Source organism: Cyprinus carpio, chromosome A3 (assembly GCF_018340385.1).
Source record: "Cyprinus carpio isolate SPL01 chromosome A3, ASM1834038v1, whole genome shotgun sequence".
NCBI classification, from domain to species: Eukaryota; Metazoa; Chordata; class Actinopteri; order Cypriniformes; family Cyprinidae; genus Cyprinus; species Cyprinus carpio.
In genome coordinates, this window is record NC_056574.1 from 27,310,435 (window position 1) to 27,337,026 (window position 26,592).

General features: G+C 38.6%; 1 protein-coding gene across 2 annotated transcripts in view; it reads left to right on the forward strand.

Moving 5' to 3' along the window:
- The window catches only part of LOC109051326 (tumor necrosis factor receptor superfamily member 16-like), a 41,705-nt gene that overhangs the window by 2,413 nt on the left and 12,700 nt on the right, over window positions 1–26,592 (forward strand). For both annotated transcript variants that reach the window (XM_019068881.2, XM_042727570.1), the window contains exons 2-5: window positions 3,565–3,727; window positions 10,437–10,799; window positions 19,040–19,262; window positions 26,209–26,399. In XM_019068881.2, the coding sequence (XP_018924426.1) occupies window positions 3,565–3,727; window positions 10,437–10,799; window positions 19,040–19,262; window positions 26,209–26,399 (940 nt within the window). The remainder of the gene's footprint in view (window positions 1–3,564; window positions 3,728–10,436; window positions 10,800–19,039; window positions 19,263–26,208; window positions 26,400–26,592) is intronic.

Consider the following 26,592-nt stretch of genomic DNA (forward strand, 5'->3'; position numbering starts at 1 on the left):
TTAAAGGGCAAAGAGAGTGAATGAGAGAGAGGCTAGGAAGGTAGATAAGATTAGGAACAAGAGGTGATGTTTTAGGGAAAATGTGCAGGAAATCAGAGAGGTTTTCCCTTTTTGCTTTGACTGTTGGGGAGTCTAGATGGTGACGACCTGACCGATTGTATGTAATTGTTACAACTTGTAATGTGCTATGGTTTCTATTAAAGGATGTTTGTGTGTGAGCCAGAGAGAGAGAGGATATGCTAATTCATTAATGAATGCAAGGAGAAAAATGTGCTGAGAGTTTAATTACCCTGTATGTGTGTGTGTGTGTGTGTGTGTGTGTGTGTGTGTGTGTGTGTGTTTGTGTGTGCACGTATGCTTGTTTGTGACTGTGTCTTTGAAATGCTCTGGAATCCACAGGTTAATGAATGAATCTGTGCTTCTTTTCACAGCTATAATAAAGAGAAATGCTTTTACAAGGCCCACTTAGTCCGCAATAGAGCACAACAGCAGGGTTCCAGAAGTAAAAATGCCATTCATTTACACCACAGAGGAACAGATTTTAACGATATTGCATAAACCTTTCAAAACAAACCTACCCTGAGCTCAGAGATTAAGATGCAATATATGTTGCTACCGCAGTCACACGTCAGTGTAATTTCAAGTTCATTATTAAAAATGTGTTTAATTGCTTAAAAATATACACCTTTCAGCATGAAAAGTAAAAATGAAATAAACACATGACCACATGACCAGATTGAAGCTATAGAGAGAGTAGTAGTAAAGTAGTAAATTAAATCAAAGCGAAGTCTGCGTCCTCACTAATGAGCCTCCAAGTCCTCTTAAACATACCACACACACACACATCTGTCATCGGAGACAAAACGAGTCCATAAAAACATAAACTGCGTGTACACAGAAATGGGCATAAATACATGAAAATGTATTTAAAATAAAAATACAAAATACTGTGTGGAAAAATTATTTAATTACAAATACAGTATTTTGTATTTTGAAAATACACAAAATACATGTGAAGTTGGCCATCCAATGTAAGCATCCCTGTAGGCTGAAATCTATCTGGACCTATTCTAAATGCATATATATAATATATAATTAGAAAGTTTATCTAAAATGTAAATTTAAAATTAGAATTCATTTAAAAAGCAAGTTTTTTAAAAAAAATATCATATTCAAACAGTCATAATCTCAAGTTTACTGGGTTTTACACGATTCAATTCTTTTGTGTGGGTTTACGTAGTGTAATTTCACATTTTCACGTGTCCTCTAAAATGACCCACAGCCTTATCAGTTTATATGTGAAGAAATCCATTTATTCATAAACGTCTCACAAAACGATTGTTTGACAAACTACTTGGCCAACTACTTCCTTTCACCACTGCTTTCTGATGGTTTGGAGAACAGTTACTCTGAGTCACCCCCCGTCATTTCACAGAATTATACAGAGGCGAGCAAGTGTAAAAAGTGTCAAGCAAGTGTCAAAAAAAAACCTGAGTCTCTTTAGGCACTAGCACACAGTCAGCAGGTTCTCTGTATAGAGGCAGGCAAAAGTATAAACAAGGCACTGCACAAACTGCTTCCACTACGAGAGAAAGCGGCTGCTGCGCGGTGATTCCGCCACTTGCTGCGTCCCATGTGAAAGGGCCTTTAAGTCAAAAGTGTAGGCCTACTTGTCAGTGTTCCACTCCATCTTGGAGCGTTTGCCCTAAAAACTGCCTGCCAACGTGCGAGTGTGAATTTGAATTTGCTTTCACGGCATACTGCATTTATAATAAAAACAACAACTGATTAACTATCAAAACTGATTGGCTAACACTATTCGGTGTTCTTTTCTTCTTTCATGTTAACTGAAGGCAAATGATGCACTATTTTAACTTTAATCAACAAGTCCAGTTGGCCATGACACCCTCACCTTATCTTATTCCAGAAAAGTCCCTCACCCAATGCTGAATGGAGCTGTATAGCTGCAGCTCATATGGATTAATGTTGTGGTTGGGGGGAGGGGGCGTGACATAAAATATAATAAAATAAAAAAAAACAAAACAAAACAAAACAAAAATATAATATAATATAATATAATATAATATAATATAATATAATATAATATAATATAACATAACATAACATAACATAACATAACATAATATAATATATAATATAATATAATATAATACAATACATATTTTAAATACATGTATCAGAAATACTGCCCATCCCTGCCCAACCCCTTGATGTTTGACAATACTCACCAAACAGATCAGGACCTGTGAAAGAGAAAGCACATAGTGGAAAGGTAGGGCTAATAGATGTCTTGGGTAAAGAGGGTCTGCGGACTCTGATCTGTGAGACCTCTTTGTGTAAATTATGTGTAATTGTACCTGTGACAATACGAGAGGAACAGCTGGACATGCAGTAGACGTATGTATAACTCCAACTGTCTGTCTCATCTTGCTCTACACACCCCAGCTTTTGGACACACCAGAGAAATGCAATCATCACAATATGCTGTGATGCAGCTGTTACCAAACTGTAGTCCCCATCTGCAGCAAATATGAAGGAGTTTATGGACCATGAGAGGGATTAACTGGAAAAAGTTGAGTACACTCCTAAAAGATCTTTTCCAGTACAAATATCTAAATGTTCTTAAATTGAAAAGTAAATTGTTTCTTTTCTAAAAATAAATAAATAAAAATAAGTTTTTAAATTAAAAAGTTTTTGCTTAACACAAGACAAAATATCTGCCAAGGTGGCAAGAACCTGAAATAGTTTTTCCTTTGAATTAAGTTTATTTTTCTTTCCTGATTGGCAGATATTTTGTTTGAAATTTTAAAGTATGCACACTTACATGTACTTACAGTGTACTTACCTAAGAAAGAAATAGGCAATATAAAATGAATACATTGGTTTAGGTTAAGCTTAGGGGTTCATGGTTAGTTCCTTACCCAGTTATTGTAATTACCATAAGAAGTACAAGGTATGTACATATGGAACAGGACTGTAAAATAAAGTGCTATCGATATTTTTTTCTTCTTTTAAGCATAAACTTAAATCTGGTATTTTTAAAATATATCTTAAGTCATTTTGCTTCTTAGGTAAATGTATACAAATTTCAGAATGTTTACATATTTGTACTGGAAAACTAAAAATCCAAAATAAATAAATATGATTAAAACATTTTGAGTAAACTTAAGTTCAGAATCAGCATGTGAGCTGTCACAAATTAAATATGCAATATTAAAGTCAATGGGAGATTTTCTTTATATGTTTATATTTTTCTTTATATATGATTTTTATATTTTTTTAAGCATTTAAAACAAATAAAGAAATGATTTGCAAAACATCATTTAGTTTGTAGGTGGTTCAGGCTGAATGAATTGCAGCAATTAGTGGAGAATAAGAAGGAAATAGCATTTAAGGAATATCATTATTACTGTATTGTCTCGCAAACACTTTAATTAACATATTAACATCAAAATATCTCAGGGGTTTATGGGTAATTGGAGACTAGGAACCTGTGGACCCTTAGAGAGCTGGAATAATAATGTCATTTTGTTCTTTCTGTAGCTTGGGCTGGTGTTTGGCTCTAAGCTGGAGCAGGCCATAGACGAGGAGTGTGAGTCGGGCAGTTTCACTCGAGGTGGGGAGTGCTGTTTGCTGTGTCCTCCAGGAGAGGGAGTGGTCAAGGAGTGTGGGGCCACCCAGACCGAATGCGGTCAATGCTTAGACAGTGAGTGCAACTTCTCATATACACAAACAGTACTCACATGCAAACCCACTTAAATGCATGTAGGTCATGACATAGAAGTGTTCATGCACATGCATACTTCATGAACTCATAATCCTCCATGCACATGCACACACAAATTTTCACACATCACAAACACTTACTTTCACACAAATAAATTTATTAACACATAATTAGTCTCTCACACATACACTTATTAACACATAATTATGTTCTCTTGCTCCCTCACACACGCGCACATATGTAACTCAAAGAACAGGCAGAAAGCTGAGAGTAATTGTGCAATTAGCTGGTTAAGTATATGAGCTGCTGTGTGTGTGTGTGTGTGTGTGTGTGTGTGATGCATTAATTTAGGCCAAATGTTCAGCTTCATAGCTTATGAGGAAAACTAGAAAGAGAGTAAAAGAGGAAAACAGGATGTGACAGATGGATACAAGTTGAAAGACACACATTGTTGCCATTTTTAAACAATGTAAATGATATTGTTTAAAAATGTGGGGTCTGTAAGATTTTTTAAATAATTCTCTCATGCTCACCAAGGCTGCATTTTTTTATTTAAAATACAGTAAAAACTGTAATATTGTGAAATATTATTAATATTTAATATAATTGTTTTCTATTTGAATATATTTTATGATGTCATTTATTCCTGTGGTGCAAAGCTGAATTTTCACCATAATTACCCCAGTCTTCAGTGTCACATGATCCTTCAGAAATCATTCTAATATGATTATTTGCTACACAAGAAACATTTATTATTATATTATTATCAATGTTGAGTTGTACTGCTCAATATTTTTGTGAAGAAAATGATCTTTTTTAGAATTCTTTGAAGAATAGAAAGTTAAAAAATATAGTATATTCTTTCCATTCACCGACACTGGCACATTTGGAAATGACAAGACACATTTTGTTCACCCGTTTTACAGCAGGTCTCATTCTTTTGTTGCGAGTGTTTCCTAAAGGGGCTCTATCCTACTTTCTGTTCTCAGTAAGAGAAACGCTGACAGAGAGAAGCACTTAGGACGACAGGCCTGAAATAGAGGAGGTCTTATGTTTCAGGACAGGAAACTTTACATCAATATCCCAACTGGGTGCTTTTTGTTTTTTTTCAAGCTGTGTGGGATATAAATAAAGATGGTGGTCGGCGCAGATAGCCTCGTGGTTAGTGCGTCGACGTATTGAGCAACTGCACTTGTAGCGACTCGAGTTCGAATCCTGCCTCAAAGTCCTTTGCTCTCCACCCCAATACTTTCCTGTCATCTCTCCACTGTACTCTCAAAATAAAATGCACAAAAATCCCATAAATATAACTTAAAAAAAGAATGAATAAAGATGGTGAATGTTATATTAGAAAAAGCCCGTGGCTTTTTGCCCAGTGTTGGCAAAGACACACACACACACACACACACACACACACACACACACACACACACACACGCTTGTGTGCTTCTTTCATGCATCCTCGCCCCCCTATCCCCTACCCAGTCTAGACACACACATTCATCAGCAACTATTGAAATATTTATCTGTCCATTTTTCTGTTCCCCCTTCCCTCACACACACAAACTCATGGCAATGTGTGTGTGTGTTCAAAATGTGTCCAAGTGACTCCATCACCATTGAAGCTACTGTCTCATTCGCCATTTCTACACGTCAGGCCAATGTCTTTGAATCACACACACATGCTACCTGACAGATTATTGTAATTAAGTAATTTATGCAGATTAAACAAAATAAAACTACTTTAATGTAATTAAAATAAGAATTACCACTGGTAAATATAAACATATTTATTAAATGTTGTTTCAATTGAAATATGAAAATAAAAAATGAAATAGGTTTTCTTTATTCAAAATGTAAAATATTTTTCTGTTTTGGATTTGGGGGATGTTTTCATGAGATTTACCCATATTTTTATACAATGCATAATTTAAAGGCTCTTTGTTGTTTTGAGGTGAACTATGAATGAAAGTCAGTCTATTATATATTCTGTTTGTAATACTTACTGTGGGAGTCATGCTGAACTGGAATCAGTCAGTGTGTTATTTTAGACAGAGCTGACTAATGACTGATGGGGATTTGGGAAATAACTGCATTAGATAATGATGTTTAAGCACAGACAACATCAGATGCCCTAACCAAACCAGAATGAGACTAATGCACCTCTTATTCATCTGAGAGAAAGAAAGAAAGAAAGAAAGAAAGAAAGAAAATAGAGAGAGAGAGAGCACTCAACTCAACATATAATCAAAACACAACTCACTGGAGCATCCACCACTGTTTTTATTGGCCTATGCAGCCGCTCTACCGTTCCATGCAGCTTTGATTTATTACTTTAACAGTATTATAACAGAAACAATCATACTAATAAGGAACAACTGAATTGTGAAAACAGATCAAGAGAGAGAGAGAGAAATACATTGTAGTTTGTTCCGATAAACTGATATGGTTGTGATTATAGATCAGAATACAGTGCATTACGCAATTTTCCTCGTATTTCCTCGGCCCATTCAGTATTAAGTTACTTTAGAAAATCTTTTTTTAAATGTGCCAGCAAAATATTGGCAAACAGCCCTAGTTACAGTTCTCCAGCAAATGACAGCCAAGCAGAAAACCAGCTCTGAAAGAAAAGCGTAAAAAGATCTCCTGCACCTGGCTGATTTGTCTGTAATTGTGAAAGGATAAAATCAAAGAGACTTGGGCTGATGATGTGACAGGAAGACACACCACATGAGACAGTATGAGGTTTTTTCCGTTTGCCCTCCTGACAGAAACGGTTGTGTGTGATGAAGTTATTTATTATGCGTGTAAACAGTCATCAGCAGAGCATGTGTGTGTGGGTGGGTGGGCGCTCTGTTGTTTTTGTTAGTGTTGTGATATGTGTTTATAATCAATGCAGGGACGGCTGCGTTCAGGTGTATCCCTACAAACACCCGGCTGGTGCTCTGTTCGTCTGTTCACAGTTGAATGCACGTGCTCCATACAAATGCCACAAAAGTCTTTGCTCACTGTAAAGATGAAATGTAAACTCAAACAAGAAGGTAAACACTAAAGTCAAACTATAGAAGTAATGTAAGTAAGATGGAGATCAGATAGCATGAGGCCATGTGTTCCAGTCTCAATGTCAGGTATATTACAGTAAACACAAAACAGACAAACAACGTCAAACATCTGTATCTCTGTGTGTGTGTGTGTGTGTGTGTGTGTGTATATATATCAGAGGCGTTTCCTCCAAGGAGGCAAGGGAGGCAGTGTCTCCTCAAAATATTGGATGTGAAGAAAATTTGCCAATAATAATGCCAATATTACAAAATATAACATTAAAAGGTGTATAAACCAGTTTTTCTAAAGAAACATTGTCCAACAGCGACACCAGCAGGTAAAGTAACAGCGGGAGTCCATGTCTCTCTCGCCTCCCCTGAGCCCATTGAGTTTTAACAGACCCCCCAAAGCATGTGGTGGGTTTGGTGGGGGGTAATTGAAAATGAATGGGTAAAGTCATGTGAGAGGAGGCAATGCCTTCATCAAGATATGATTGGATATGACTGGTTATGTTCGGCTGTGATTGGTTCATGCGATAAATCCCGCCTCTTGTGTTCGTGTGAATCAGTCTGAATGAAGAATATAATGGTGTTAATAGGAATAATTAAAAAAAGTAAGTAATCCACTCATAACCACTTTCTTACATCAAAATAAGACCTAAAATGGCCTGAAAACACGATCTGTGGGAGTTTTTAGTGAGTGATCAATTTGGTGAAATTTAAAATAAATCTCTGTGTCTGAGACCAGAATTTACTGAGCTTTGATGACTGATGAACCTATAGAGTTAACAATAAAAAGAATAGCTGAACATAAGTTCACAAATAAAATATATTGTTTAAATTGTTTCTGCCTTGAGTTATTAATTTGAAATAAATGTAATCAAACTTGATGAGGTTCATACTTGGCTTTAATAAACAGAAAAATGATTACATTGTTAATGTAAAAATATAAAATAGATTTTTTTTTCTGATAGTGTAAGTAAGGTTTATTGACTGGGACAAAAAAAAATTCTATCTATCTATATATTACACATACATACCAGGGGTGTTTCCTCCGAGTAGGCAAGGGATGCAGTGTCTTCTCAAAATATTGGAAGAGAAAAAAAAATTGTAGTACAAAAATAAAACAATGCCAATATTACATTATAACATTAAAAAGTGTAAATAGATAGATAGACAGACAGATATTGAGAAAAATATAGAGATATTATTTTACTATATTGCTAGGCCAGCCTTAGTTGGGCAAAAAATTGACTGATCTTTAAATTCTCCAATGCAGAATGAGGTCATATCCATTAATAAATAATGAAGGAGAAAGCGAGAGAACAAACAGATGGACTGAAAGGGTTGTTCGGCTGAATTGACACTTTCACAGTTCACCGTGGCCTGCATCACATGACCCATATGTTTACCCATCATCCCCCTCTTCTCTCGTAGAGCACTGGAGACCAGTCTGCTCTTTGCTCTTAGAAAGAACATCATTTACAGAGAGTGTGTGTGTGTGTGTGTGTGTGTGTGTGTGTGTGTGTGTGTGTGTGTGTGTGTGTGTGTGTGTAAATGAGGGTGGTACACAGTGATATGGAGAATTTGTACATTATGTGTAAAGTGCTTAGGAGCATTTTGTACCCACAACATCAAAGCTAACTGATGAAGATTAATTTGTCATCCTTTAATCTGGGAATGAATGCAAGTGGTTATATTTGAATTAAGCATAATTTAAAAACTGCATTATTGCTGCATCAGCAATCTCATGTCTGTCAGCACATGTTTAGGCAGTTGTTTTTGCATGTCTCAGATGCCTTGATTAAGGTAACCAAGTCATTAACCTTAACATCACCTGCATAACAAGAGCAAACATGACATAAACGTCATGTGTTTCGAGGTGGGCTTCTGTCCAAAGTATGGAGAGAGGTGAACACCTCACCCTCAGGCCAACCTTAGGAGTGAACAAATCGGCCTGCCCAGTGTCAAATCCTTCCAGCTTCAAACAGACCTGGGCTGCATTTCCCAAGGGCTTCGAAAACCTAAGTAGATCGTAGATCCATTGCCACCAATGGTCTCTATGATCGACTTATTTCATTATGCTTTTGAGAAACGCAGCCCTGATCTGTTGGTAAAGAAACTTAAAATCTGCAGTGATGAAGACTGCTCTTCTGCCTTATTCAGATCCTACATATTGGTGAAATGCTAATTGTTTAGGAAGGAAATCCTAAATATGATCTCATTTATATTTTTTCATAATTTCAGGATGCACGTTTCTTGAGAATGGGATCCCAGGGATTTCACATTTTCAACTCTGCCACACTCTGCTCATAAGTCTGCAATTAGACCTCAGAGATTTCAGTATAAACTCATCAAATTTTTCCTTAAACAAATTATCTTGGCTATGCTGAGCTATAATATTATAACTCTTACTGCATTTAAAAATGTCATATTTGTAATAAACTAGGACAAATATCTCAGACAAAGTTAACACTAAAAGCAATAATTATGTCATTCCATGCCCATATGCGACCAAATCAATCAAGAGTTGAACCTGAAAATAGCATCAGTCTGATTTCACTGAAAAGAACTGTTCAACAAAGTTCAACAGCTGTAAAAATTATTATTATTATTTTTTTTTTCAGTAAACAAAGATTACTCTACTACAATTTACAAGAAGAATACTATTTCAGTTTTTCAGCTATGGACGAGCAACCTCTGAGTGATAAAATATTCCTCTGGATCAGTGTGGAAAACAGCTGTGGGACTGTTTTTGTTTCATGTTTGAGGTGTTTGATGAAAAGCTGTCCTGTGTTCCAGGAATACAAGAACATTTCCAGCAGAGATCTCTCTGTATGTTTTTCTTCCTATCTCTCTTTGATTGTTTGTTTATTTATAACCATGAGAATAAAGGAACAGGGACACACATGAGAGACACATGCAGGAGAGATTAGACACCCACTTGTGCTTGAATGCCATGTGACTAATCACTCTGCTAAAAAAAATTATATTGTGACAACACTGATTGATTGAAGACACAAGAACACATACAGTCCCAAACCCTTCACTAGAGCTGCGACTGTCATCTATCAGTGTCAATGTCACAATGTTAATATTTGCTGAAACACGTCATCACCATCTGTGAATAGGGTCCATGTAGAAATACGCTCCTTGCAGTGTGTATTTATGACATCTACCAGGAGGGGCTAATGGGACGATGCTACAGGTGTGGACAAACCTTGGTCTCATCTTTGGACGCACAGCTATTCTGAAATCTGAAGTCTGTTTCATGTTGGGTCTGTGAGCAACTAGATTCAGATGCATTAACATATACAGAAATGCCAAGTAGACTTGTGTAGACTTGCAGAATAGTCAGACTATGGCCATACTGAAATTAAAACATATAGATCTCTATAACACAATCTAGCTCACCATTCCTTTCCTTAATAATTACTAATTTTCACACTTTGTCTTTTTTTCACAGGTTTCCCCTCCTCAGATTTTCCATGCCTGTAGTGTCTTATTATTACTATCATAACTGATTAATTATAATTAAAGCACTAAGGTTGCAATCATTTAACCTGAGGGGTCATTATTAATAACAGACGGGCAGATTTGAATTATCTTGTCATTCTGATGATTTTTCTCTTTATCTTTTTCCCCAGGTGAGACATTCTCTGAGACGTTCAGTCACACGGAGAGGTGTCAGACTTGCAGAGAATGCACGGGTCTTATGCGCATGCAGACCCCCTGCACTGACTCGAACGATGCTGTCTGTGTGTGCAACTATGGCTACTTCATGAGTGACCTGACGGGCGAGTGCGAGCCGTGCACTGTGTGTCCGCGCGGTCAGGGTGTGCTGCTGCGCTGCGAGCACTCTCACGACACGGTCTGTGAGGAGTGTCTGGACGACACCTACTCTGATCAGGATAGCACGCTGGACCCCTGCCTGCCCTGCACCATCTGCGAGGAGGGAATAGAGATTCTCATGAGGAATTGCACACCCTATGAAGATGCATGGTGTCATGGTGAGAGAATAATACTCTCAAGAATATCATGTGTAACCACAATAAAAATTAAATTCAAATAATAGCATATAAATGTAAAATAAATAAATAAATAGAAGAAAAAATTATAAAATGATATATATATATATATAAAAAATCTGGTTAGTAACTATATATGGTTTGTTGCAAACATAAGAAAAAGAAAAAAAAGTGTAAATAATAGGTATATGATTTGTAAAAATATTTATTTTAATATATTTTTCCCGTGTTTGTTATATATATTTCTGCTTAATTTTTCAGTTTACTTCTACAGTTTTCTTCCCCGCATATTTATGTTGCACACAAAGTGTGCATTTGTAGTCTTTATAGCCTGTGGTCAATCACTATGGGCAACTGCACGAACACCACAAGCAACTTGTTTGGCTGTATATGACGTGATTGAGCCTGATCTCTCTCACACTGTTTCTAACAGCTTATTTCTCTCAGTCTCAGTCATAATGTTTGCTTTCCTCCATGTGTTGGAGGATCAATCTGGGTCATTTCCGTATGTGTCTGCTGCTGGCCTTGCAGTGAAAAGGTCAAAGTGTGGCTATTCTGTGCAAAGCCCTGTAGTTATAGAGGTCACAACAGTCCAAAAGGTCAAATCCAGTGACACATGCAAACACACACACGTACACATACACACGTTGGGGTTTCCGAGATGTATAAAATGGCATGTGGATCACAGTGATTTTACAACAGGTAATAGATGTTCTTATACCTTCTTAAAAGAGTGACAAATCACTGTAAACCTTAATTGACTTTACACCTTTTATAAAAAGACAAACAAACAAACAAACAAACAAAAAACCTTCCAAAAATAAAACTGTTGCAGTTCCATGTTGTCACTAGTTGTGAAATTGCAGATTTTCTTTTTTTTTATTATTGATAACATTTCTTTATTATCAGAATAAACAATTCTGTAATATAACAATATATACTATATGATCCAAATTTTTCTATATAGACATTAAAAAATTTGCTATACATACATTAACAATAGCAAAAATGCAAACAATTACAAAATAAAACATAAATCACACAAACACAAAAATAAGTTTGATCTACTATTAAAAATTTGCACTTATACAAGCACAACACCGGTGGAGCAGATCAAGTTAATCAACACCATAGTATGAATACAGCTGACTTACCTTTGTCCATTGACGGTTTATCAGCATCCCTCCTCCACCCCATCTCCTACCATCGAGTTCATTTTACAATTATACAGGAAAGGGGGTACTCTAGGTTCAGGCCATTTCCGAGCTCGAAGCCCTTCCCCGGACAGCACGCCAAATACGCATTATCATACTTCAGCTAATTATATGTAAGCATGAACTCGTGAAACACACAGAGAAAGCTCTGTTTTCATGGCTGGAGAGGGCATGTAATGTGGCGTGTCATTGAATTAGTGTGCTAGCGCTTGGGCGGTGGGACTGTCTGATGTCTGAAGCCTGGGGCTGTATGTGTGTGAGGGTCATTATGGCTTCTGCTGCTGGCGAGGATTGGGCTGGATTTGTCAGTTTGGGGTTTAGTGTCAGCCGTGGCTCTTTGGCTTATGTGTGTGTCACACCCGGATTAACATCTGTCTCAGGTAATCTGATCACAAATGGACAATCCTAACTGTGTAAACGGGGGTCCAAACCGCTTTGTTATTGGATCACTCAAACCACATTTAGAGGTAGCTGAAAAATGCATGTGATCACATGGAATTTATAGTGTAAACACTAATGTGTAATGATGCATCCTAGACAACAACAAAAAAGGTAAAGTGTGACCTGATGGAACTTCTTCAAAAGTCTAGTGGCAACAAACAAATTTGCATAAAATGGATTGTTTCCAAACAGGTTTCCTGAATGTTTTCCACACAGGCAAACAGAGAGTGTCTCAAATTGAAATTTTGAGATGTCCAGTATAGCAACATTGACTCACCCTCAAAAAACAGAGCAATGTTTGCCACATAGTTAGAAGTCTTTACTTACTAACAACTGAATGTTTGCTGAAACAGTGTTTCAGGTTTGTGACTTGAAGTGCTCTGCTGTGTGTGTGTGCTGTAATGTACCATAATGTGTGCAGCATAAGGAGATGAGAGATATCTCTGCAGTTGGAATCTGTAAATCATAAAACATCTGCAAATGCTGTCAGTTACACACACACACACACGTTCAGCCTCACTGGCAGCAGTTCCTGCTCTTATGTGACTCTCATTAGCCTCTTTCCTGTGAGGAAAGGAAGAAGAGAGAAGAGCCACAAACAGAGAAAAAATGGGCAAAGAGCTGAAATGTGACGGCTAGTTTTATGTTTCCGTTAGCAGCATTGGAGAGTAACTTATCAAAACATGGTGTTTGCTAAAAGTTTATTTTATTCACTGTTCAAATCGCACTTTCCACAAAAAAAAAAAAAAAAAATTAAGCAGCAGAACTGTTTTTAACACTTATTATGTTAAAAATAAAAAATAAATGTTTTGTGAGCACCAAATCAGTATATTAGAATGAGAGGTTTGCCATAACAGTGAAAAAGTTTATAATGCTAGTGTGTATATTTTAATAAACATAACTACATTTAAAGTTGCAAACTATGTTTTATTATTAACTTGTAGTGTAGAAAACTAAGATACTTTTTCATTTGACTGTAATTCAATACTTTATTATTAGCTTGTATAATTAGAAGCTACAGTTTCAAAATATCTCCCCCAACACTGTTCTGAAGATAATGTGATCAGCACAGAGCAGCCTTGTTCTTCCCTCTCTCTCTCTCTCTCTCTCTCTCTCTCTCTCTCTCACACACACGCACACACAGTCATATAGATCCTTGTGTATTTCTGTACAGATGACCACCCTCTGCGAGTCTACATTATCATCCTTAAAATGACCTTAAACGTGACCTTTGCTCCCTTTCTCTATTCATCTCGTTCGCTGTCTGTGTATCTCTGACCCTTTCATGTCTATCTCTCTGGTGGGTCATTCATTTATGTGCCCTTTGATGAGGGGTGGCACATTAAAAACAAGCTCTTTCATGAGAATGACCACAGTAGAAGTCAAAGGCACACATGCCTGAATGACCGTCTCTCTCTACGCTGGTGGTCTATGATGCATGGTGATTCACTTCCTGCAGCTCATATGGACTTAAGTGGCATGTGTCTGTGTGTGACAGAAAAAGAGAGATGTCCTTTGTTGGATCAATAAGGCCGCTGGAGTTTCTTTCTCTCGGGTTTCAATCTGTGACCTCTATCGCATCTACTGCATCAAACACACTCTAATACACACACACACAAACGCAGAAACATATCAGAGGTCTGTAGTCATTCTGCTCCAGCTCCACTCCGGGTTTAATTTCCCACTCTTTAAGTGTTCTAGTTTAAAGTGACGTGACATACAGCCAAGTACGGTGACCCATACTCGGAATTCGTGCTCTGCTTTTAACCCATCCAAAGTGCACACACACAGCAGTGAACACACACCCAGGGCAGTGGGCAGCCATTTATGCTGTGGCGCCCGGGGAGCAGTTGGGGGTTGGGGGGCTCAAGGGCACCTCAGTCATGGTATTGAAGGTGGAGAGAGCGCTGTACATTCACTCCCCCCACCTACAATTCTTGCCGGCCCGAGACTTGAACTCACAACCCTTGGATTGCAAGTCCAACACTCTAAACGTTAGGCCACGACTTCCCCCTTTTGTCACATCATCACTCGCTTGCTCAGATAGATGGCTGCAGTGGCAAAGAACACACTTTAATTATTGTTTATCTTTCACAAGATTCATTATGCACCAGTGTTATTTTAGTATAATTTATACGATCATGTATTAATATTTTGAATTAGCTTTTTTTTTTTTCTCTAAATTTTCAGTTTAATTTTAGTTAACATTTTAGTAGTTTTAGAAATGTTATGTGCTTTTGTCATTTTAGTAGTTTTAAAAATTTTTTTTGTAATTTTATTTAATTTTTTCATCTAATATTGATATTTTCTATTAGCGTTATTTTAATTACTGAAATCATTTTAGTTAATTTAATAGTTTTAGTTTGAGTTAGCAATAACTACACTAATATGGAAAGTTACAATTTATATACACCCCTTTTTCATCCAGAATTTTAATTTTTTTTTGCTGCAGAAAATCTGATTTTATGTCAACATATGACTTTATGGGTAGTGATGTTCATAACCATTACTTGGGCAACCAGAATATTTACTTAGTGTTGTTCTCATTAAAGGGGTCATATGATGCTTTTTAAAAGATCATTATTTTGTGTAACAGAATATGTTGACATGCTTTAATGTTCAAAAAACACATTATTTTTCAAATACTGTACATTATTGTAGGTGCGCTATGCCCCGCCTCTCTTAAACACATCGTTTTCTACAAAGTCCCTCCTGACAAGAGTAGTCTGCTCTGATTGGCCAACTGACCCAGTGCATTGTGATTGGCCGAACACCGCAAGCACTCGTCGGAAATGTAACGCCCCTTTTCGTAATCGTGAGCTTAATCTTTCAAAATAAATGTAAAGACAGTTAATAATGTCCTTAGTTTTACCATCAGTTCAAGCCTGAAAGGGGAACAGACTCGCGTCACAGACACAGTGATGATGCTCGTATGTGTTTGCAGTACACAAGCCACGGACGGTTAAGACAGCTGACTCCACTGTGTGACCCTGTCTCTCTCTCTTTCTCTCTCACACACGCATGCGCACACACACACACACACACACACAGACACACACACACACACACACACACACACACACACACACACACACACACACACACACACACACACACACGCACAAACACACACAACCCGCAAAACTCTGCATTTGAACAGTCAATAGTAAATACTTAAACTAACAAAACATACTTACAGTAGCTGATTCAGAAGCGCCAGATTGTCGTAGCAAAGTCAGAATTACCTCCTCTCTCAGGTTCACGAAACGGTTGTCCATAAAATGCGTTGCTGTTCTGTTGTAAGTAATCTTTTAGATTCCTAAATGCATCTACTTTCAGAAGGCCAAATAAAGTGCTTTTGCAGCTTCAACACTAACTGCAGCTTTTGGCTGCTTCAACACTAACTGCGGTTACTGAAACCACGCCTTCTTTCTTTGCTTGAACATTTGGGTGGCATTACACAAATATTTCCACATAGTGACATAGATATGTGTGGACGTGTTTGAATGAGCCGTTTTAGGGGTGCGTGGTAGAGTCTTAACTTTGACAAAGAATATCTCTTTGGATTTGAGACTTTAGTTTTTGCAACTTTACAGATCTTCTTTATGCACCAAGAGCTTGTAACACTCCAAAGAGAAAGAAAAAATTGAAATCGCATCATATGATCCCTTTAAATAAAACTAAAACTAAAACTGCATGAAAGCATTTCTAATAACTAAAATAAAAATAAAAAATAAAATAACGGGGGAAAAACTGAAACTATACTAAAATACAGTTTCACAAATGGAACTGAACTAAAATACAAATTCATTTGAGTTATTGGTATATTGTAAAACTACAACTAACTATGATAAAATGAAACCTAAACTAAACTGAAAAGACTAATTTGAACAGAAAAAAACAGAAATAAAAACTAAAACAGAAATAAAAACTAAATTTAACAAAAGCACAAGCATGTATTAAACAAATAGCCTCGAATTCAAGAAGTTCTCTATTTTTTATATCTTTTAAATAACAAATCCTTGTTTAAGACAGATAAATAAGTGTGTGTGTACTGCTAGTGTAATTACTGCAGCTAATCAGAGCACTTAACAGTAAAGCTTCTGTTCATTTAGTCATCCACCATTCACACACACACACCCATGCACCCATCAGGCTCGTATCGTTCCCCTTCCTGTCTATCACCAAACCCCCCCCCCCAGCCCCTCCCAGCCCCAACACAGACACACTCAAGGAGAGAATAAGGATTGCCGTGTGTGTGACAGTCTTTTGAAAGTGTTTTCTGTTAGTTAAAGAGAGCAATTATAACCAACTTGAAAAGGGTTGCCAGATGAGCAATAAAATCCCTTCCAAACAGCACTGTGAGAGGAGTAGAATAAAGATGCCCAGCTGAGGGTTAACAAGCACTTCACACTTGGCATTTCATCATGAAAACGCTCAGTTAAGAAGCAAAATTAAAATAAAAAGAGAGAAGAATTTGAAAGTGTTAACCTTTGACTGAGTTTTACAGCCTCAGTCCAAAAAAGCAACAACTCGTTTTCACTCAGGTTTCAAGCTAAGTCAGGCCGAAAACACTTCCACATATCACAATTTCATGTACTCTGTTTTCCATCAGAGAGACAGAGGCGGAAATAGAAAGAGCATTTTCAGAAATCATTCAAATTTTAGTGCATACTCATTCAGAAAACAAACGAATGTTTTCTTCAAGAAAGAGGGAGTAGACAGGCTGGGAGAGGTCTTGAGAAGACGGACAGCTACTGAGGGAGAGACAGCAAGAGAAAGACATGGATAAAGAAAAGAAAGAGGGCTGCTGCACATGCCTTCAGATGCCCACATGTTTGAAAGGTGTGCCAAAGACTGTGTGTGTGTGCAAACCAATCTATAAAACAATGTTCTTTAATTCATCTTTAAACAGCTCATGTCACTTTCATTATGACTTTACTATTCAAACATGACTCATATTTTACAGACATTTCACAGACTATAAAATGAAGTAAAAGCAATAAGCTAGTAGCAGTGGAACTGAGTAGCTGGTTTCTGATAACTATAATAATAGCAATAACTATTAACTTTTAATAATAGACCTTAATCAGGTTAGACATCATACTGAATCTAATGCAGATTATAACAAGGCTGTGAGGTATAGACTTACAGTCTATGCATGGTATTAAAGCTCCCAGATCATGTAATTTTCACAACTTGTATATTTTAAAAAAGGTTTTTATTTATTTATTTATTTATTTTTTGAGGGGGAGTTTTTGTGTCCTGAAAGTTTTTTGGAAAGATGTTTTGTGAGCTGAATGATCGGTATGTTGTTAAACAACAGTATAATCCATTGGACACACTGTATTTCTATTTCTCACAGTCTTGTTTTAATTCCTGTGGGAATATGGTGCTATAGGGAAGTCCACATCACACCTACAACAATATCACTGGAATCCCTTTCAGAAAGATTTTTGGCTTTTAGATCATGGTGGCTGGTCAATAGCCAGCGTAAGCTGAATTTTCAGACTATGGTGAGATCAACAGCAGTTTCCAAATTCTAAATGGTTCATCCATGTAAATCAAGAATGCTGGTTCTTGTTTTTATAAATGGCACCTTCCTCCTTTAGCTGGAGCTTCTTTTAAATCAAACCAAAGTTCTTGTAAAAAGGTTCTCTATTTCAGCACTGCTTAATCAGTCACACATATGGCTGCTCTGGAATAGTTCAGATGAGAATGAGAATGTTTTAGACAGTCATGGCAACTTGAAGACATCTTGTTGAGCCAGATTGAACCCTGTCACCACTAATTTTACAGCCATGAAAGACATGAACCATAACAATCTCCACTTGATTCTAGAGTCTTTTCTTGAAAAAGAGTGAACAGTTCAACAGTAAAACAAAAGAAAGCTGTTTGTGTGTGTATAAGTGCAACAGTTGGGTTCTATAAGTAAAAGCCATTTATTTCCTCCATAGAGATATTTATTTAGCTTTCTATTAAACTTAAAACTTACTGAATTTATGACTTAAAGTCAATAGCTTTATATTGCACCATCATTTGCTAAGCTTCACTGGATGAGTAATTTATTATTAATAGTTCTAAGTACTTTTTAATACTGATTTAAACCAGTATTAAATGGTTATTTTATTTTTTGATTTTTTTAATGACTATGGAGAAAATAAATGGGAAAATACTCCTGGCACAAATGCCTTTGAAAAAGTTGACGGCCACAATTGTGCTCTGTTGGGAGCTGGAAGAAGTTTATGGGGGGTTGCCTTTGTATAAATTATGCATCAAATCAATTGAGAGAGGAAGAAAGATAAAAAGACAAATAGTGCCTGTAGTGGGTGAAAAAGGCCATATATCATATAACACCATCCAGACAGCCGTTGGTCAATTTCACAGCTTCTACTAATGGTCTCATTAGGTTCAGTTCAATATCCAATTTACATTTTAAATTACATAAATAGTGTGAATTCTTTTTAAGATACAACAGCAGACTGCAGAAGTTTTCACCCTAAGTTTGCGTCTATGTCCAGTCATTCACAGCTAATATATGTGTGACTGTCTTTCTCTCTATTATAGATCCGTTGAGTCCTACCTATCCCACTTTCGCTAGTGATTCCAGTACATCTGTCACTGATCCAAATGGTTTGTGGAGCCCCAACCCCGGAGGGGATGCCACCACACCCAAACCTAGCTCCCCTCACTTCATTGGCAGAGGACTAAATGAGAACCTGATTCCCATCTACTGCCCCATCCTTGCAGCGGTTGTAGTCGGCCTCCTGGCTTACATCATCTTTAAGAGGTGAGCAAAAGAGAGGAAAAATCTTAAAATAAAGACATAATAACAGATTGCAATGACTGAGAACAGTGATAGGTGATAAATAATTCAGGCCTTGTATTAATTAGGATTTATTAGATTAACCCTCATGTTGTGTTCCAGTCATTTTGACCTGGAGAGGATATTCTTTTTCCTGAAAATACTAGTTAATGTTATCACATTGTGCTGCAATTTAGTGAATTTGCTCACACAGGGTATGACAACCGAAATTAGATAGTTTTCATACTTTTGGGGGGATTTCCCTCAACCTTGTTACACTCCTGGTGTTCCCTGTCTAAAATAACCAACCTACAAAAAATAGCTTTAAAAATATCTAATTTTGCCATATTATCACCAAATCTTGGATTCATTTTTTTTTTCAGTGACTGTTGACTCAATCATCCACAAATAATATATATTTTTTTTCATTAAAAATGGAGGTGTATAATCTCAGATCAGTGATCCTAAAAGAAATACAAAATCTTTTTTTTACCGGAAACACCAAATCAGGAAAAGGATTTTTAGCATATCACAAAGTTTAAAGGGATAGTTCACCCAAAATGAAAATTAGCCCATGATTTACTCCCTCGAGGCATTCTAGGTGTATATGACTTTCTTCTTTCAGATGAATCCAATCGGAGTTATATTAAAAAGTTCCTTTTCAGTCGGTCACTTCTGAAGTCATGTCGATGACCGTCAAATTGGGAATCTCGCCAGAGAGACCAATCTACTTTGAGTGTAAACTAAACAAGCCAATAAACACTGGCATGCGATGACTGCATCCAGCTGTCTTGATTACAGCACGAGTATAAATAGGCAGCAGGTGCAACGCATACTCAGCTTTTCGCTTCAGAGCTGAGCATTATCATTGTTCTGCTCCTGCCAAGCTTCCCTACTCACACACCCTTTGCCCAACCATGGAACCAGGTAAGTGTTGCACTGCACACTTAGACTCTGCTTCGGCCCACCCATGAGCCACCCGAGTCGGGTCCCTGTGTTCCACCTCGCTGCCCCACTGCAGGTACGTCGGTGGTTCCACTGGTCCCACTTACAAGGTATCTGGGAGTCTGGCTAGCACTGCCTAGCCTGTCTCGCTGGCTCCTTCGGACCATCAGACTCGGCTATTCAATTCAGTTTGTATGGAGTCTGCCCAAATTCAGGGGTATTCACTTCCCATCAGTGAAGGCAGCCGATGTTCATTTCTAGTGTGTGGCAAAGGACATGATGGAGCCGGTCCCTCCAGCCAATATGAAGATGGGATTTTACAGCTTATACTTCATTGTACCCAAGAAAGGCAGCAGGTTACGACCATCTTGGACCTGCGTGTCTTGAACCGGCCCTTCACAGGCTACTGTTCAAGATGTTGACACAGAAATGCATCTTTCAAAGTTTGATTGCAGCGATTGACCTGAAGGACGCATACTTTCATGTCTCGATCCTTCCGCACCACAGACCCTTTCAGTGGTTCGCGTTCGTAGAATGAGCATATCAATACAAGGTCCTGCCCTTTGGGTTGTCCCAGTCACCTCGTGTCTTCACGAAAGTTGCAGAGGGGGCTCTTGTTCCCCTGAGAGAACAAGGTATTGCTCTCAAGTTGCATTCTCAATTATTTCAACAACTGGCTCATACTAGCACACAGTGTTGGGGGTAACGAGTTACAAAGTAATGGATTACAGTAACTATATTACTTTTTTGGATAACGAAGTAAAGTAACGCATTACACTAATAATATTAGTAACTACACTACTTTACTAGACTATAGGAACGCGCTTTCTTGCGTTACACAAGCCGTGTTTGCCTGTGTGTAAAGTTCTGGGCCGTGTTTCCCGATAACGATTGATCTTAGCGCAGAACGTTTTCTACGAGTAATTTTATGATCGTTCGTTATTGTTTTACGTGCGTTTCCCAACAATGCACGTAAAGCAATCGCATGTAGCTGTGCTTTAAATGCTACTTAGGAGACGCTATCCGTTTGTCAAGTGCTGAAATGTCACCTTATAGAATGGCTCTTAATTGTAGTACATGATAGTTTACTGACGTTAACCTAACGCTGCGTTTTAGACAGACAACTTGGATATAATAACTATAATACAATACAATATTATGAGCCCTATCATACACCCGGCGCAATGCGATGCAAGGTGCAGCGCAAGTGTATTTGCTAGTTTCAGTCCGGGGCTGTTCGCATTTTCCCGTCCAGCGCCACGTTGTTTAATTAGCAAATGCATTTGTGCCCATTTGTGTGCCCATGGGCATGCTGGTATAAAAAAACAGGTGTGTTCAGGCGTTGGTGCATTGCTATTTTAAGGAGCTGAAAATAGACTGCGCCATAGACCAACTCAAACCTGGTCTAAAGTCTGGCGCAATGTTTTTTCTTTGTTATTTAAAGAGCGTGTTAGTATAGGCAGGTCTACAATGCGTGTACACGCTGCTTATTAAACACAGGGACGCACAGCAGCGCACAGACATGCCAAATATTAAAAATTAAAGGATTGCAATGCATAAGAATTTTTTGTAGGCTAATTAAATATAAAAATGCCTACATGTCATAATGGATAGTCATCGCATGTATCAGAATTAGGCTAACTATTTGCTCTCACACGAGCAGCTCCGTTTCATCTCGGAGAAGCGTTCTGTCTTTGCGCTTGCCAAATTCCGCCGTGTACATAGCAAATCTGTCATGGCATGAGCGCAACTGGCTCTTAAAGGGAATGGAAGATGAGACTCTGATTGGTTTATTGCACCTTACCTCCAAAAAACACCCATTACTCATTAAGAAAATAGGGACAATCCGTTTAGACCATGCGCCCGTCCGCGCCAACCGTTTTTCCGTCGTTAAAATAGCAAAAGTGGATTTGGTCACGCCCTGAGTGCACCTGCGCTGTGCGCTTTACACTTTGGATTTAGATTGTTAAAATAGGGCCCTATATTATATTATATTATATTATATTATATTATATTATATTATATTAAATTATTTATACTTTACATAATAATATATAATGTAGGCCTACTTTTTATATAGTAGATAGAGAGAGAGAGAAATTATTTCCGGGTCTAATACATACATAGCTGGTTTTCGTGCACTTCAGCAAGTCATTGACATATTTACATGCATTAAAATAAGGCTATTTTAAGAAAAACTTGAATAAATTAAGTTGTTTTTTATGCATTTAAATAATTAGACACGCTAAAACACAGAATTTGGTAACAATAAAACATATGGTGAAGAAAAAATAAAACATTTCATAGGGCCCTTAACATGTAATTTTTGTTCAACTTTTAATAAATTGTTGTGAAAATGTATAAATGTTATGATTTAAATTAATTAGACATGCTTTTTGATTAATACAGTTAAACTGAACCATTAAAAGGAGTTGAGAAAAAATAAAACAGAAAAAAATGGAATTCAGAAAAATTTAAACGGATTTCATAGGGCCCTAAAAAAGTAAAGTAATAAGTAGTGAAGTTACTTTTCCAATGCAGTAACTAGTAAAGTAAGCTCATTACAATTTACAGAAGTAACTAGTAACTAGTAACTAATTACATTTTTTGAGTAACTACCCCAACACTGCTAGCACAGTCTCGGGATCAGTTGTGCAAGCACATGGACCTGGTGCTCAGGCACCTCATCCTGTTGGGTCTTTGAATCAACTGGGAAAAGAGCACACTGTCCCCGATGCAGAGGATCTCTTTTCTCTGTATGGAGTTGGATTCCGTCTAACAGACAACATGCTTCACAGAGGAACGTCCTCAGTCTGTGTTGAGCTACTTGAATTTGTTCAAGGGCAGGATGGCGGTCCCACTGAAACAATTTCAGAGCCTCTTATGGCAGTCACGTTGCTGGGGCTGCTTCATATGAGACCACTTCAGCACTGGCTCCATGGCCAAGTCCCGAGGTGGGCATGGCAGCATGGCACTCAACGGGTCCAAGTCACACCAGCCTGCTGCCAAACCTTCACCCCGTGGTCAGACCTCACGTTTCTTTGGGCAGGAGTGCCCCTTAAACAGGTCTCCAGGCATGCTGTGGTACACAACTGAGGTGCCACATACAAAAGGGCAAGTAGTCTCGGGGGTATGGACGGGCCCCCAATTGCAGTGGCATATCAATTGCCTAGAGTTGTTAGCAGTGCACCTTGCCTTGAACCGTCTCAAAGGGCGCTTACGAGACAACCACGTACTGGTCCGTACAGACAACACTGTGGCTGTTGCGTACATCACCCGACAAGGTGGTCTGCGCTCCCATCGTATGTCGCAACTCACCCGCCTGCACCACTCAAGCATCTGAGGTCGCTTCATGCTGTTCACATTGTGGGTCTGCTCAACTGTGTGGCCGACGAGCTGTCACGAGCTGCGCTCCCGGGAGACTGAAGACTCCATCCTCAGAGAGTACAGCTGATTTGGAGACGTTTCAGAGTCGCTCAGGTAGAGCTGTTTGACTTTATAGAAACCTCTCACTGCCAGCTGTTATACTCCCTGACTGAGGGAACACTCGGCATGGACGCACTGGCACACAGCTGGCCGCAGGGCCTGTGCAAGTATGCGTTTCCCCCAGTCAGCCTTCTCGCACAGAAACTGTGCAAAGTCAGGGAGGACGAGGAGCAGATCTTGCTCGTTGCACTCCACTGGCCCAACCAGACCTGGTTCTCAGAACTGATGCTCCACATGACAGCCCCTCCCTGCAAAGGAAGAATCTACGTTTTCAGAGACAGGGCACCCTGAAGCACCCATGTCCAGACCTCTGGAAACTCCATGTCTGGTCCCTGGATGGGACACAGAGGTTCTAGGTGACCTACCCCAATAGGTAGTGGACACCATCACTTCGGCGTGAGCGCCATCTATGAGACACGCTTACACCTTGAAGTGGAACCTGTTCATCGTGTGGTGTTCTTCTCACCGAGAGGACCCCTGGAGATGCCCAATCAGAGTTGTGCTTTCCTTTCTGCAGCAAGGGTTGAAGTGAAGGCTGTCTCCCTCCATCCTTAAAGTCTATGTTGCTGCTATTTCCACCCATCACGACCCAGTGGAGAGGGAGACGTTAAGGAAACATGACCTAGTCATCAAGTTCCTTAGGGGGCGAGAAGTTTGAACCCTCCTTTAACTCCCTCTATACACTCTTGGGACCTGACTCTGGTGCTCAGAGCACTCCAGCAGGGCCCATTTGAGCCTCTGCAGTCAGTCAAGCTAAAGTTTCTCTCAATGAACACTCTGCTCCTGGTTGCATTGGCCTTCATCAAGAGGGTAGGGGACCTGTGTGTATTTTCAGTTGACGAATGGTGACTAGAGTTTGAGCTGGCTGACTCTTAGGTAACTCTGAGACCTGAGAGTCTGAGGCCTGGCTATGTGCACAAGGTTCCTAGCACTCCCTTCAGGGATCAGGTAGTGAGCTTGCAAGCGCTGCCCCCGGAGGAGGCAGACCCAGCCCTAGCTTTGCTCTGTCCCGTTCGCACTTTAAGATTGTACATAGGCCAGACACAAAGCTTCAGAGCAGCTCTTTGTCTGTTATGGAGGCTGGCAGAATGGGAATGCCATCTCCAAGCAGAGGATGGCCCACTGGATAGTGGATGCCATCGGACTGCTTATCAGTTACAAGGCGTGCCCTGCCCACTCAGGTTGCGAGCTCACTCTACTAGGAGTGCTGGATGCAATCATCGCATGCCAATGTGCATTGGCTTGTTTAGTTTACACTCAAAGTAGATTGGTTTCTCTGGCGAGATTTCCAATTCGTTGGTCATCAACATGACGTCTCCTTCAGGGAACGAGGGTTACATACGTAAACGAGACGTTTCTGTTCAACAGTCCAAAAGAAGTCTAATAAAGTGCATTCATCCATAATAAAAAGTGGCTCACACATAGCAAATTGATACGTGCTTGTAAGAAACATATTCATATTTAAAATGCTATAACCACTTTTCTGTAGCTTGAGCTAACTGTCGTACAAGGAAACCGTTCCGGGCAAATGACAAAGGATATTCTCACTGCGCTGGTGAGAATATCCTAGTCTCGTGAAAACCAACATTTTTTAATAGGAGCAAAGGAAGCAAAGTTTCCTTACTTTAGCAAAAGAAAACCAGCCTCCTCTTGGCTTATATTGAAATCCTATACATTCCTCTGTTTTTTTTTTTTTTACAAATCCTCGTTTAGTACTTCTAATTCATGACCAGTGTTTTGTTTTGTTCTCTCTTCCCTGCTTCCACGTTCCTTACTTCTTACCGGCGCATGCGCTATACATATGTCCTACGTCATCCGCCTGCAATGGCTTCCGCGTACGACAGTTAGAGCAAGCTACAGAAAAGTAGTTAAAACATTTTAAATATGGATATATTTCTTAGAAAAATGCATAGATTCACTACAGGTGGCCTTTATTTACCCCCCGGAGCCGTGTGAGGCACTTTTTATTATGGATGGATGCACTTTATTGGACTTCTTTTGGCCTGCTGAACAGAAAGACCCACTGCCATAATAAAGCTTGGAAGGGCCAGGACATTTTTTAATGTAACTCCCATTGGATTTGTCTAAAGGAGAAAGTCATATACACCTACGATGGCCTGAAGGTGAGCAAATCATGGGCTAATTTTCATTTTTGGGTGAACTATCCTTTTAAACTAAGTCATTTTTAGATGACTGTTTAAGCTAATTACAATTACCCACTAACCTATGCACTTTAAATTATTACATTACTGTATGTCGTGTTATTTAATTACTAACTTTAAATTTAATTTAACTTAAATTATCAAAATTAATCTAATTATTTTGAACATTTCAAACATATTTAGGCATATTTATTTATATATTTATTTTATTATTTACATATTCAAATAAAAAAACACCACTATGTGAAAATGTTTGTTGCTGAAATTGAAAGCTGCTAATGCTTTACTCTCACTCATTACATTCATTTGTACTGTACATGTGCATCTGTGCCTTCCAGGTGGAACAGCTGCAAGCAGAATAAACAGGCAGCTAATAATCGCGCAGCCACAGCCAATCAGACACCATCTCCAGAGGGAGAGAAGCTGCACAGTGACAGTGGCATCTCAGTGGACAGCCAGAGTCTGCAGGAGCAGCAAGCACAGACACAGGCGCAGGCCCACACACAGATGCATGCAACAGAGCAGATCGGTAAGATCACCAGTCTAAATAATAAAAAATTAGTTTCAAACACATTGCCCCCTGATGCAAGCTTTTGGTTAAGTCAGTGTCGCTTTGTACTGTGTATTTTACAAATATACTCCCATACCTCTCACTTCTCTTGTGTGTATCTTTAGTATCTCTCTCTCCCTGTCCCATCTCCCCATTCTCTCTTATATCTTTC